Source organism: Pogoniulus pusillus, chromosome 1 (genome assembly GCF_015220805.1).
Source record: "Pogoniulus pusillus isolate bPogPus1 chromosome 1, bPogPus1.pri, whole genome shotgun sequence".
NCBI classification, from domain to species: Eukaryota; Metazoa; Chordata; class Aves; order Piciformes; family Lybiidae; genus Pogoniulus; species Pogoniulus pusillus.
This window is the reverse complement of record NC_087264.1, coordinates 47,339,694-47,353,878: the sequence shown is the minus strand read 5'-3', so window position 1 is coordinate 47,353,878 and position 14,185 is coordinate 47,339,694. Positions and strand designations below refer to the sequence as shown.

At 42.1% G+C, this 14,185-nt stretch overlaps 1 protein-coding gene across 1 annotated transcript in view; it reads right to left on the bottom strand.

Annotated features, from left to right (window-relative positions):
- The window catches only part of TTC8 (tetratricopeptide repeat domain 8), a 48,086-nt gene extending 46,705 nt beyond the window's left edge, over nucleotides 1–1,381 (bottom strand). Inside the window, exon 1 of the mRNA XM_064151423.1 lies at nucleotides 1,190–1,381. Coding sequence (XP_064007493.1) covers nucleotides 1,190–1,297 — 108 coding nt within the window. The 5' untranslated portion in view covers nucleotides 1,298–1,381. The remainder of the gene's footprint in view (nucleotides 1–1,189) is intronic.
- Between the last annotated feature and the right edge of the window lie 12,804 nt (nucleotides 1,382–14,185).

Genomic DNA, 14,185 nt, shown 5'->3' with positions numbered 1-14,185 from the left:
ATTCCTCAAGAAGATATGGGGCCAAACTAACCATATTCCAAGGTTGCTTCTACAAAATCAGTATTTCTCTTCCATCAAGAAGTTCAGGAAGGCTTGAAATACACTGCTGCTAAAGAAAAACTTTCTCACATAAAACTGAACAGCAATACAATTCTGAAACAAACATACTGCAAGTATAAAGCCTGGACTTTTGCAGAAAACCACAACCCAGAAGTCACACTGATGAAAACTAGATCTTAAAATTCAGAGACTTCACACAGGACCTCTGCTAAGAGCTTGGGATTTGATAGGCACATTCACATCCCTATTTTACCCTATTTCTCAAAGGATAATTATCTTGAATGATTCTGCTCTTTCCTTCTTACAGAAGATTTTCCTTACAGGCCGATAGGATAATTTCAAATACTAAATTAAGTCATCAACTCTGTGTCCCAACTTTATATACTATTTGGAAAAGCTGCTATGTTAGGTCTCAAGTCTTTAAGGAGAATGGATAGTTTTGTCTAAGAAAACGATTGAAATTTACTTAAAAGTTTGCTGCCACGTGTTTTCAAAAGCCAGGTGAGATCTACATCGTCTCACTGATGTAGACCTGTTCTCTTCTTAACATTTTTCTCAGCCTTGTACATTTCAGATTCTTTACCCAACTTCAGTCAGTTGCGGATGTCCTCAGCAAGCTTCCCAGGGTTAGTGGGAACAGCCCACCAAAAAGCTGAAGTTGCTAAGTGCAACAGATCAATTTTATACTTGAGTTTCACTACACGGTAGAAGTTCCGTGGTCTTTTTATTTCCATGTTGAGACCATAGATAGGAGCCCACTACTGTCATGGTTTCATTCCTAGCACCACTCCCCCCTCCTGACTCGGTTGGGGCGGGAGGGGCACTACCAGGACCGGTGTGAGGCGTCAGCAGCCTCACACGCACCGCCTCCGGATTTAATGAGGTTAAAGGGGCCATAGTGAGAAGGCACTGCCTGGCCCGACCCGATCCTCCTCCTCCTCTTCTTCGCGGAGCACGGTGCGGCCTAACCCTCTTCGGCTCGCTAATGGGGGCTGCAACAGGTAGAGCGGAGTCCTACAGGGCCTGCGCCAGCAGGCGGCAAAAGAAGCGGGGACGCGGCCTGCTACCGACAGACACCACCCGCTCCCGCCCCGGGCAGCCACCTCTCGGCCGCTTCGCCTCCCAGTACCTGCTCGCCGGATGGGCTCTGCAGCAGCTCCGAGCAAAGCTCCGAGCACTGCCGGAACTTCCTCCGCCTGAAGTAGCTCCAGGCCTGGAACAGTGGGTCCAGCCCCATCCCACCAGCAAGACAGCTACAGCGACTGCAGCCGAGCCTCCAGTTCCTCCCGGCCTTTGAGCGCCGAGCGGGGCCGGGGCGGAGCACGGGAGGCCGATCTGCTGCGCGGAAACGAGAGGCTCCGCCTCGGCCTGGCGGGGCCTGCGTGCCGAGCCGTGAGGCTTCGGGACAACGGGCGAGCTCCTTGTCCTGCCGGGGGCTGCGGTGCGCCTTAGGACGCTGAGGGCAAACCTTTTCCTGGAAGACCCTCTCGTAGGCTGGTAAACTGACGACTGAGCGCAGTTTGATCTGCGATGCTGAGAATGGCAGATTTCAAATCGCTGTTTTTAGCTGTGTCCTATTATTTTCTGTCTTATTATCAAGAGCCATTTCGAATCGGAACGCGTGCTTAAAGCAGAATAACACAGTGCTTTAATCCTGATTGGGGTAAAATGTCTGTTAGAACCGTAGGAGTCCAGGCGGAGTAAAGATTGCTGTGAAAAGCATTGCTTTTGGTCTTGTAGCTTCCATTAATTCCTTTAGTTCTTTAGTTCTTGTAGTGAAAAGGTTAAGATTGATATATTTAGAGATGAAAAAAGCTGGAATATAGTTACTTTGTGTAGATTGTTTGCAGATGACACCAAGCTAGGAGCAGGTGTTGATCTGTTGGAAGGTAGGAGAGCCCTGCAGGGGGACCTGGACAGGCTGGATGGGTGGGCAGAGGCCAATGGGATGAGATTGAACAAGGCCAAGTGCAGGGTTCTGCACTTTGGCCACAACAACCCCAAGCAGCGCTACAGGCTGGGGACTGAGTGGCTGGAGAGCAGTCAGGAGGAAAGGGACCTGGGGGTACTGATAGATAGTAGCTAAAGATGAGCCAGCAGTGTGCCCAGGTGGCCAAGAGAGCCAATGGCATCCTGGCCTGCATCAGGAACAGTGTGGCCAGTAGGACAAGGGAGGTTATTCTGCCCCTGTGCTCAGCACTGGTCAGGCCACACCTTGAGTACTGTGTCCAGTTCTGGGCCCCTCAATTCAAGAAGGATGTTGAGGTGCTGGAACATGTCCAGAGAAGGGCAACAAAGCTGGTGAGGGGCCTGGAGCACAAATCCTATGAGGAGAGGTTGAGGGAGCTGGGCCTGTTTAGCCTGGAGAAGAGGAGGCTCAGGGGTGATCTTATTATTGTCTACAACTACCTGAAGGGGCATTGTAGCCAGGTGGGGGGTGGCCTCTTCTCCCAGGTAACCAGCAATAGAACAAGGGGACACAGTCTCAAGTTGTGCCAGGGTAGGTCTAGGCTGGATATTAGGAAGAAGTTCTTCACAGAGAGAGTGATTTCCCATTGGAATGGGCTGCCCAGGGAGGTGGTGGAGGCACCGTCCCTGGGGGTCTTCAAGAAAAGCCTGGATGAGGCACTTAGTGCCATGGTCTAGTTGATTGGATAGGGCTGGGTGCTGGGTTGGACTGGATGATCTTGGAGGTCTCTTCCAACCTGGTTGATTCTATGATTCTATGATGCTTGGGGAAGTGTGTTTGTGATGTGAAATCTCTTGATGGTTGAACACAAACATGATAGCTAAACTCAAGCCATTGGTATTTTAACAGATTATTCTGGTTTTATTGCTTCTGTGCAACCAAAACAGCTTGTCCAAGATCCATGAAACAGATATCCAACCTAGCAAGATGAATATGAAGTGGAAAGGTGCTGAAACATACAGTCCGAGGACTATGGCTTATTTTAATATGGGAATAAGTGGCTTAAACTGAAGTAACAAATGGGTTTGGCTGTCCTGTGGAGAGTGCACAGGGAAACAATGATGTGAGTGAAATCTTTTCTGGGACCCTTGGCTGCTCCCACTTGAGAAGAGTGAAAAGCAAATGGTGCTGTATTGCCTGTTCCTTTCCTCGTTTAAAATCGTTGTGGAAGCTGATATGTGCTGCATGCTCACAAAACACGTAGGAGACTTGCACAAGGAGACTGACTCTATACCTCAGGTTTTTCAGAAGAGTGGTCAGACCCATCTACTTTGATACTGCTGTGCAGTTGTGTTAGTGTGCTTGCTCTGAGTTGTGTTAGTGTGCTTGCTCACTGTCTCAAGTTGTGCCAGGGTAGGTATAGGCTGGATATTAGGAAGAAGTTCTTCAAAGAGAGAGTGATTTCCCATTGGAATGGGCTGCCCAGGGAGGTGGTGGAGGCACCGTCCCTGGAGGTCTTCAAGAAAAGACTGGATGAGGCACTTAGTGCCATGGTCTAGTTGATTGGTTAGGGCTGGGTGATAGGTTGGACTGGATGATCTTGGAGGTCTCTTCCAACCTGGTTGATTCTATGATTCTAATGATTCTAACTATGGAACTGTAAGATGTTACCTCATTTTGTTTACAAATTCTTTTAAATGGCAAATCCTTCAATGTGTTTTATAATTAGGCTTAGCAAGATGAGCAGGATATGCTGTTCAGAGTGATTGTGAACATCAGTCAAAACCTACAGATTTATTAAAAATACCAACTTGAAGTTCTATTTTTTTCTACATTTATGAAATGTACAAATGCTTTAAATGCTTGCTATTGCCATGTCAAGTAATTCAGCATGCTGTGTTGTTTTTTTTAATAGAACACAATGTGAATGACACTTTCAATTTGTAGAGACACATTTTGAGGTCAGTACTTTAGTTCCAAAGTTGTTAGCTGAAGTTAGGTGACATAAAACTGGGAGAAGTTTCATACCTCTTCAACCAAGTGACTGATTTTTATCCATCTGCCTGTCGTGGAGGGCCTGTAGGCCCAAAAGGAGGCTCGTTTGTGCCTTGCCTTGCCTGGACATGTTTTTCTGCCAGGACACCTGGTTGTGTAAGCCCCCACGCACCCAGCTCGTGTCTCCCTGGGGTAAATCCATGTGATCCCCATATTTGGAAAAGTCCAGGCAAGAGCCTTCTGCCTATTATGGTAAGGTTTGGCTGACTGCCAACCTGAATGGTCATTCTAGTGGCCAAAGGGACCATTAATCTCGGCCCACATGCAATAAATAGGGGTGCACAGGTAGACAAGGTGCTCAGCTCAGACCCTCAGGCATAGACCCAGCATAGCTCAGCCGCTCAGAGCCCCACGCTTGGATGCCATTGCATATGTCCGATGCTCAGAGGCCCAGACCTCATGCTCTGACTCATTTGCAGCTCACCTGCCTGCGTACCTTTTTTGCAGAGCTCATTTAAGCCTGCACACACACACATATATATATATATATATATGAGGAGCCTATAGCCTCCCAAGCTAGCTGTGCACATCTGCACACTACCATGTTATCAGGACCAGATCCTGTATTGCCTTTACCTACAGCTCCAACCCATTACAGTGTGTGATGTTAACACAGAAATCACCAGGGTTTATTAAGGAAAAGTCATGTGCTTGTCTTGTATAGCTATGCACACTGTATTAGAAGTGACCAGATGTGATGGTTTGAGTGTTCCCCGCCCCCCGACACATTAGAAGTTACCCAGACTAGACTCAGTTGGCTCTGGGAGTATAAATGAAGCTATTTATTTACAGCTAGCACAATATACAAGCAGATATTTACAGTATATACAATTATATACAGAAATATACAAGGTAAGAGGTGATACAGAAGCACAACTCCCCTCCCAGAAACCTGAGTCCCCAGGAAGGACTCTCAACCACCCCTGCACCTTCCCCCTGCCCCTCTCAACCTTACCCCAGTCCTAAAGAAGAATAGAGGTTCAGCCAAGAGATTAAGAAGCAAAGGTGAGTGGAAGGTGAGGTTAGGGAGATGCAGCTCAATCAGAAGCCCAAAGCAGAGTGTGTGAGAAAAATGGGGAGAGTGTTATCTAATGTTTTCCTTTCTTCTTCAGCAAGACTCTGAGGGAAGTAGACATCACCACTGTTATCCTTTCACAGCCTATGATCTAGTTCTTATCACCAAAACATTCTACCCTGTTTCAAACTAGCACACCAGATCTTAGCTAGTATGTTTTGAGAGACCTGTTACCTTCAGTGAAAGAAGAGGAAATTAAGTTGTGCTGCCTTAGTTGCAGCTGGAGTATTGTGATGACTTCACTGACTTGCAGGTAATCGAACTTGGCCTTCATTTATTTAAACCAATATAGAAAATTCAGGAATTAGAAGTAATGACCAATTGAACTCCTCTTCTGTCTATGGCTTATTCTTAATTTGAAAACTAGATATCCCTGAGACAAGCCACAACAAGAACTCTAATTGTTCCATATAGGAAAACAGCAGGGAGTTCTGAATATCAGGAATCAATGATTATTCATCTTTATTCATAAAACACATGGGTTTGTATAATTGCTTTTTATAAAATATACACTTTGTTGACAAATATATTTGTGTACTAGATTTCAGTTGTATTTCAATTAATTATTCAATTACTGGTTAAGGTTAAATACTGCTTAGAGATTTCAGCCTGCTTCCCATTTTCACCTATTTTAATACATTTTTTTTTCTTACTGACAAGGGTGCTTTAAACTGATGCTGAATACTGGCTCTGAAAGGATAGATGTATTTACATACTGTTCCAGGATAAACTATTGCTATGCCTCAAATACTTTGTATTTTCCAAATGTTATTGTGAATGTTCCTCATCAACCACTAACATTTAAACCATGCATATGAAATACCTGAATTAGATTCTTAAAAAGTGCATTTTGAAGAATAGGACCCACCAATGTCTAAGACCTCTGTGATTCTTCCATGGAAGTCTTCTGTGCACCAAAGAATCATAGTTGTTTCTTAAATCAAGAGTGCAAATTCTCAGGCCTTTTCTTTCATCATGAATGTACATTCTTATGATAAAACCAGGAACTGAACCTAAAAATAGTTTCTAATATTCTGTAGATAATTTTAGATATCTTATGCAACATTGGAGAAACATCCTGCATCACTCAGTAGCTAAGTCATTCAGAAGCTACTGCTTCTGCTACTCTCTCTTCCTTTTAGGAGTGGTAGTTCATTTTATTATGAATTTATATTTTTTGAAGTGAAAATGTGGGGAGAAGATCTATTTATTACTGTGAAAAGTGGCCACTTTATGGAAGCTTATGAACAGTAAGTTCTGCTAAAATGTTATTTAACATTCTTCCCTATATTTCTTTTTTAAAAACATTGGAATCACTTTAAATGAAGTATTAGCTATCATGAAAGTGACTGATTGAAGTGCACTATGGCTGTAGAAAACCAGCTTACAGAGCTGGGTAACTGAATCAGAAAATCATTTCAGTTTGAAGGGATCTTTAGAGACTGTCCAATTCAACCTCCCACTTAAAACAGGGTTACCTTCAAAGTTGGATGAGGTTGCTCAGGGTTTTGTCCAGCTAAGATTAGAGAATCTCTGTGAATGGGGAGTCCACAGTCTCTTTGGATCACATATTCCAGCCCTTAACCAAATTGTTCCAGTTACTAGTCAAATCTGATATCATGGAGTCAAAAAATTAATTTGAGTTTTGCACGTGCTGGGTTAATAGTGTTAATAGTGTCAGCATTATGAGAGTTAAACTGTTACTTTTAAAAATGTTTAAATATTTGATTTCTTTTGGTTCTCACTAATAAATGATGCCACATTTGATAAACCTGCATCACTGTAGTGACTAATGCAGTGACTAATGGCAAGGCTCGTTCATAATTCCTTGTGACAGCTAAGGTTTTTGAGACCTTTTGCAAAGTCAGTGCTGTGCATTATATTTCAAAAACCTTAACAACTACTGTGATGCCATCTTGAGAGAAAATTCTTCTTGCAATAATTTGCATCAGTTAGCTGAAACGCTAATTTATCCCCCTCCAAAATATTAGCAACATGTTTTGGGGTTGATCATCCTACACTATCCTAGTTATTAAGATAAAATTGAAAACAGGTAGAAAAATTACAACTCCAAGCAAGCAAGGTGTTGCTTAACATTTGTTTTGATCAGATCATCAGAGATAGCTGCCATGTAAGTAGAATTTTAAATAATCTGTATTAGTTTAGTCAGCTGTTGAAATAAATTTTAGAGTTCACAACCAGATTTTATTGTAAGTGTATTAATAAAACATTTATTGGGATTTAATCAGCCTCCCTTTATGAGTTTCACTGAAACCTGTGTAGGTTTATGCAATACCAAGTGGTGGTGCTTAATACAAGTTCTTCAAATCACCTAGGTGAATTACTTTAGTACATGTATAATTGTGCATATAATGCAAGCTGGAAAAAAAGCTGTTTAGATTCAAGTGTAAGGTGACTGCAGCCATATCATGTAAACACACTGGAAAGAAATGGAGTGCTCCAGCGAGTGGCTTCAAAATGCATTCTGGTGTCAAACTGTTGGCAGTCTGAATCACAGTAGGCTTTTACTGTATATAGACTTTAATTTGGTTTTAGTGAACTGTTCACATGTGTTAACACATATTTCAGGGCCAGTTTTTAAAACGTGTGATGGACATTTTAAGAAAATAATAGCCTCAGAAGTGGCTAACTTCTGAGACTAATATTAATCATAATCTTAATAGAGCAACTACAAATCTGGATCCAAATTTAGAAGTTCTGTTGTGTTTACTTGGAAAAAAAAGTGCTATGATGAAAATTCTTAGACTGAGATTGTTGTCATTGAAATTCATGGTAGAAAACAAACCCTTCTCTGTTTCAGAAGAGAGAGGATTTGAATTGTGGAATACAAGAGAGACCCTAAACCAAGTTCTGTAGGTGAATGTGTGACAGAATCACAGAATTAATCAGGTTGGAAAAGACCTTCAAGATCATCAAGTCCAACCTATCACCCAACAACATCTAATCAAATAAACCATGTCACCAAGTGCCACATCCATTCTCTTTTTAAACACTTCCAGGGATAGTGACTCCATCATCTCCGTGGGCAACCCATTCCAATGGCCAAACACTCTTTCTGTGAAGCACTTCCTAAACCTCCCTGATGCAGCTTGAGACTCTGTCTCCTCATTCTGTCACTGGTTTCCTGGCAGAAGAGACCTCCCCCTCCCCTGCCCCCCACACCTAGCTACAACCTCCTTTCAGGTAGTTTTATAGAGCAGTAAGTTCTCCCCTGAACCTTCTCTTCTCTAGGTTAAACAACCCTGGCTCCCTCAGCCGCTTCTCATAGAGCATGTGTTCCATAGCCCTCACCATCCTTGTTGCCCTTAAGCTAAGGGCACAACTAAGGAATGCAGTATATAGTTTTCAGTAATTGTGTGCCCTTTGCAGTTTCAGATGGTATTGTTTACTGATGTACTCACATAATTTCCTGTCCTAAACAGATTTATTTCTGCCTTAGAATGTCCAGAAGTTGTTGCTTTCTGTACTAATGATGGATTAATTTAATTTCAGTGTTTGTATCTTGCCCATCCCTTTACCAGCTGTATGTTAGGAAACCATTATGTGAGGACATTTCTAAATCAAATTTATGTGAATAAATGTACTGCAGCCCTAGTTGCTGTCTGCATTGTGAAAATTACATGTTTGTTGTCTTTTTAATATGGCTCCTACTTCTTGTGCCCAGAATGAACATTTACCAAATTAATTCAATTCCTGTGTTTATCAAAGTGTAATTTATCTTGCATAAGCAGGAAAAAATATGTCCATAATATTGTTTTATTTTAATTTCAACCACTGTATCTAGTATCACTCAGTACTAAAAGAAACTGTATAGATTTGTAGTTACTAGAGGATTGGATGATGCTTCAACGTAGGACATGATTTTAAAGAGCAGTTGCCTTTATCTCTTCACAGCATGTCAGCTACAACATTTTTAATCTGTCAGAATTGTTGGAAGTACAGTGTAATGTACTTGTGGCTTGTTGGTCTTTAGTTCCTCATTTTCCAGCACCTTACTGTGAATGTATCTCCATTTGTGACCAAACACTTGATGTGCTCCCATCTTCTATTTTCGAGACTCTTATGTGTTAAGGAGAGATGTGAAGAAATCAGTAAATATTTTTCTGTGACATTTTCTTAACCTTATTTGATTCTTTTTCTTCTGGATGATGCACTATTATCACATTCCACTTGACCTGACAGGGAGGGAGTGACTCACTGATTCCCTTGAGTGGAATAAAGTGCATGCAACACCAAAGGTCCTCTAGTTTACACTCTTTTTTTTTTTTTTTCACATAAAAGCTTCTCAGTACTTCATAAAATAATATATTTATGGTTCAACAAGATGTGGTTTGCCTTTCCTCTCACCAGAGAGTGCAAGAGAAATAGAGGCAGAGAAAGAGAGAGAGGTATCACTAATTCAAGTTCCAGTGTTGATCCTGTCGACAGGGGTCTTCAGTCTATGGGACTGCTTGTCTTTAAGCCCTGTCTGGTGCTCTTTGCCTAGTAGACCTGATGATTGTTTTCAAGGCTTTCTGCTTCTAAAACTACTTTAAACAATCCTAACCCTCTTTATTTTTAATTTACTAGTATATCTTTAATCATTTTTTTAAAAATAACTTGCGTCTTATATGTTGACTGATATGCTATAAAAATTCTCATTATTTTTTCCTTTTTCTAAAGAAGAATTAACTTGAATAGTAGTTGAGGTTGCACCATTGCCTTTTTCCCATTACTTCTTTTATGTTTATCCAGTAGTAAACAGGCCTTTGTGATCCTTAGTGTTTGCTTCAGTGCTGTTAAGGGGTAGCAAGTAATTCTTAATACCTTCTCTCTTAAATAGGTTCCTTAGTTTTCCAAACTATTCTTTTCAGACATGTTCCCATAATAGACTGAGACCTTTTTATCCCCAAGGATGTTGAGATTAATGTTGCACTGTTGCTCATCTGTTTCATAATTACTACTTGAACTAGCTACTCTGTATTACTTAGGACTTAACAGAGAATAATCTCTCATCTTGTGTGCTCTGGAATTAGCTGCGCAAGAGCATTTGTTTAAGAAATCACTTCTTTAAGCCTTGTTCCATTTAGCAGAACATGAGATACATTGTAAATATATTTACAATATGAAAGGAAGAATGTCTTCTCATAAGTATGCATTGTGAGACATTAAAATGCCACTTGATTTTGCTTAGAGAAATGATGTACTGGTGTCACTGTGTGTTAATGGAATGTTATTTGCAGCCTTGTATCTGACATTTTCAGACAGATATAAACCCCATAATTGGCAGCTGAGACAAAACAGCTAAACACCATATTTCTCTTGTGAAACACCTTGCTGGAAGTATATAAAATGTCATATTTGTCTAAAAAACCGTTTCTTTACCTCTACAGCTCTAGTAAGACCCATTCGTGCCCCTGCGAGAGCCGCTTGGGCGCGGGAGCCGTTCCTGTCTGCTCAGATCAGCACCGCGGACAGCGCCAAGGTCGCCGTCTGAAGCCGGCCGCGGCGTGGGAACAGAGAGGGGGCGGAGATGGGCTGCAGTCCTAGTCCCCGGCTACATCAGTGTGATACAACGCTGATGGAGGATATCATAGGGTCCTGGTGGCTCCTGAAGCCATGACCGCCCGGTAACAGTGACACTGGCTGGAGACGTCCAGGCTGGTAGAGGCCAAAGGAATTATGTGTGCCAGAGCTGAATGGAAAAGCTAAACAGCTCAAGGGTAAAGGGAGAGGTTGTGATACTACATTGCTTCCTATTCCTGCCAAACATAGATGCTGATTCTGTAAACTTTCACTTGCATCCCTTGTGTATAGGCATACTTTCAGCCAACTACAACAATGAATAATTTTCCTATTGGAACTTTCTCTCAGGCATTTCCTCGGCTTAGAGAGAGCAGTCAACTCCAGAATAATCATAAGAAAATACTGTCTGCTGGTGTGGTGTGTGACATGCAGGTGTTCCCATCCTCCCGGTATTGCATATATATAGCTTTTCTGACTACAATGTTGTTTTCTCCTGATCATTGAAGGAAATACAATCTGCAGCTTCCAGCTAGAGCAAATGGCATTACATGTAAAAAATTCTTCCCAATTGCTGTTTTCTCCTTCCAGTTCTACTAATGGTGGGTTTTGAACATGTAGTCTTTTGTTCTAATTTCTGAATTGTGAAAAAGATCTCACAAGATTAGAATTTTACCTCCATTGAAGTTAATACCATGCATTAGTACTGATCTCAGGAGGCTCAGAATTTCACTTTGAGTAATAACAAAATGAAAGTGCATATACAGTAGAAGAAATTAGAGACACTATAATTATGTATTTTTGTACATTTCTGTTTAAATATGAAATAAATGTGAAGAAAATAATATATTAACATATATCACAAAAAAATACTCCCACTTCCAAATGAATTTTTATAACCAAAGTATGAAACACATCAAATACCTATGTCTGATGATGATGTAACTAACATTTTAAAGTTTGAAACAAGTAATGACATACATGCAGTAATTTTTAAACCTACTTTCTCATAAGCTTCAGTTTATGAAGGGAACAATCTTGCAGTTGTAATCTTAGTTTTAGCATCAATATATTTGTAAGTTATGGAACTGCATAAACTCTTACTAGCTGTTTGATTAAATGTATATCAACATTCAAAACATTCTGTGGAATTCAAGGGGAAACAATGCAGAAATGCAGGTTCTGGGGAGTTTTGCTTTTCTGAAAGAAGCCAGTGTTATTTCTTTTCCACATTATTTCCAGAATGAGACTAAACATCATTGTTACAGACTTTCCCTGTAGCCAGAAAAGAGGTTAATCAAAAAGAGCTGAGATAACAACATAGAACAGCCATGCAGAGTTACCATCAGAAAGAATAATACATTTCATACCTCTAAGATGAGCTAGGTGGGAATTTTCCAGCTTGTTTCCCTGGCTTGTCCCACATCTTGGGTACTCCTGAGAAACTGCAGCTACTCAAGTTTCAGAGTGCTCTGGCTGTTTTGAAAGCAAATAGTAGGGGAAAAGACTGCTTATATCTGTTGTGGAAATAACATTTGCTTTATTTGTCGTTGAATATATACAACAATTTGTCCTGGCTAAGGCTAAAAACCCTCTTCTTTCATTAAAGAAATTCTTTTTTTGTAGAAGGGGAAGTTTCCTTGGCTGTATATTTGCGTCAAGTTTCAGGCTGCATGAATCTCTCTGCAGAGATCTGTTTTGTGTCTTGTGTTGTTTTAAATAAACACACGGGATTGAAAGCTGCATCTTATCCTGGTGTGCTGTCAAAGCTTGAAAAGAATACTGTGTCTGTGTTCTAAACTGTGAAAATACGGTAATATGAAGCTAACTGATTAGAATGCTTAAATGCACGTTTTTACAAAAGAATTACTCTTCCAGTACAGCAAAAGGAATAACATTAATTTACTCAAGAAGACTTAAGAGGAAAATCTCCCACTAATTAAAACCTAAGTAGAGGAGCACGAAAAAACTCTCCAACATAACTAGTTAGTTTTGTGGGAAAAGCATCAGTATGACTAATCATAGAATCATAGAATCAACCAGGTTGGAAGAGACCTCCATGATCATCCAGTCCAACCTAGCACCCAGCCCTATCCACTCAACCAGACCATGGCACTAAGTGCCTCATCCAGTCTTTTCTTGAAGACCCCCAGGGACGGTGCCTCCGCCACCTCCCTGGGCAGCCCATTCCAATGGGAAATCACTCTCTCTGTGAAGAACTTCTTCCTAACATCCAGCCTATACCTACCCTGGCACAACTTGAGACTGTGTCCCCTTGTTCTATTGCTGGTTACCTGGGAGAAGAGGCCAACCCCACCTGGCTACAATGCCCTTTCAGGTAGTTGTAGACAGTAATAAGATCACCCCTGAGCCTCCTCTTCTCCAAGCTAAACAGGCCCAGCTCCCTCAACCTCTCCTCATAGGATTTGTGCTCCAGGCCCCTCACCAGCTTCGTTGCCCTTCTCTGGACATGTTCCAGCACCTCAACATCCTTCTTGAATTGAGGGGCCCAGAACTGGACACAGTACTCAAGGTGTGGTCTGACCAGAAGAGAAATATAAATAAAGGGAGATTTTAAAATGTAACAAAATTCATACACTTGAAAAGCCAAATCTGAGCTGGAAATAAATGCAAAGGTACTGGTTTTATTTTGATTTGTAAACCTAGGTTAGATATCCAGAAGCTTTTAGAAAAGTATTGAAGTTTACAGTGTGAAACTGTTTGCACAGTCACGTAATCTGGGAAGGACTATGTTCTCCCTGAGCAAGATTTTGGACCTGGAGGCAGGCTTTTTTTTCACTGCTGGCTTAAGCACTATAGAGATGTCACTTTCTCACCTGTAGGACCAGAAAATGGTGATTTTCCCATGCAAAAAACACTTCTTCACTTTCTCACCTGTAGGACCAGAAAATGGTGATTTTCCCATGCAAAAAACACTTCTAAAGCTAAGGATGAAAAGTTGTGTCATGGAGAAAATACAGCACAGGTGTGGAAATTCCTTTCGTGTGGTGTATAAGGCAGGCAGCAGGGTTAAATACTAGCAATTAAAAATTACAGTTGACATCATCTGGGATGAAATGGCGCTGCCCACAGAGAGCAGCGTTTAAACACAGGGCTGAGGGCTTCATTCAGCCCCAGCGGCTGCTGAGGACTAGGTGGCAGTGGGTCGACAGAAAGGCAAGGAAGGGATATATTAATCAAAAGGCTAGTAAAAAAAACCCTAAATCTGGGGAACGGGGAGATGCCACAGCCTCGCTTCAACAGAGGGAGGAAAAAAAACCCAAACAACAACCGCCAGGAAAAAAGCGCGCAATGTAACTACAAAGCCTCCCGAACCCTAAGAAGGTGCGATGGTGACTCTCGTCACCTCCTGCTCGCGACTTCTCGGCCACCGGCCTCCCTTCCCTCCGCACCGCCACCTCCGCACGCCGACGCCTCGGCGCGCACCTCCCGCCGCTGAGCGTCCGCGCCGTCCCGCCCAACCGCCTGACGGCCCTGCCTTCCGCGCAGGCGCAGGCTGGGGCGCCGGTGGGGGGGTGGGGGGTGTCGGAGCGGCGCGGCGC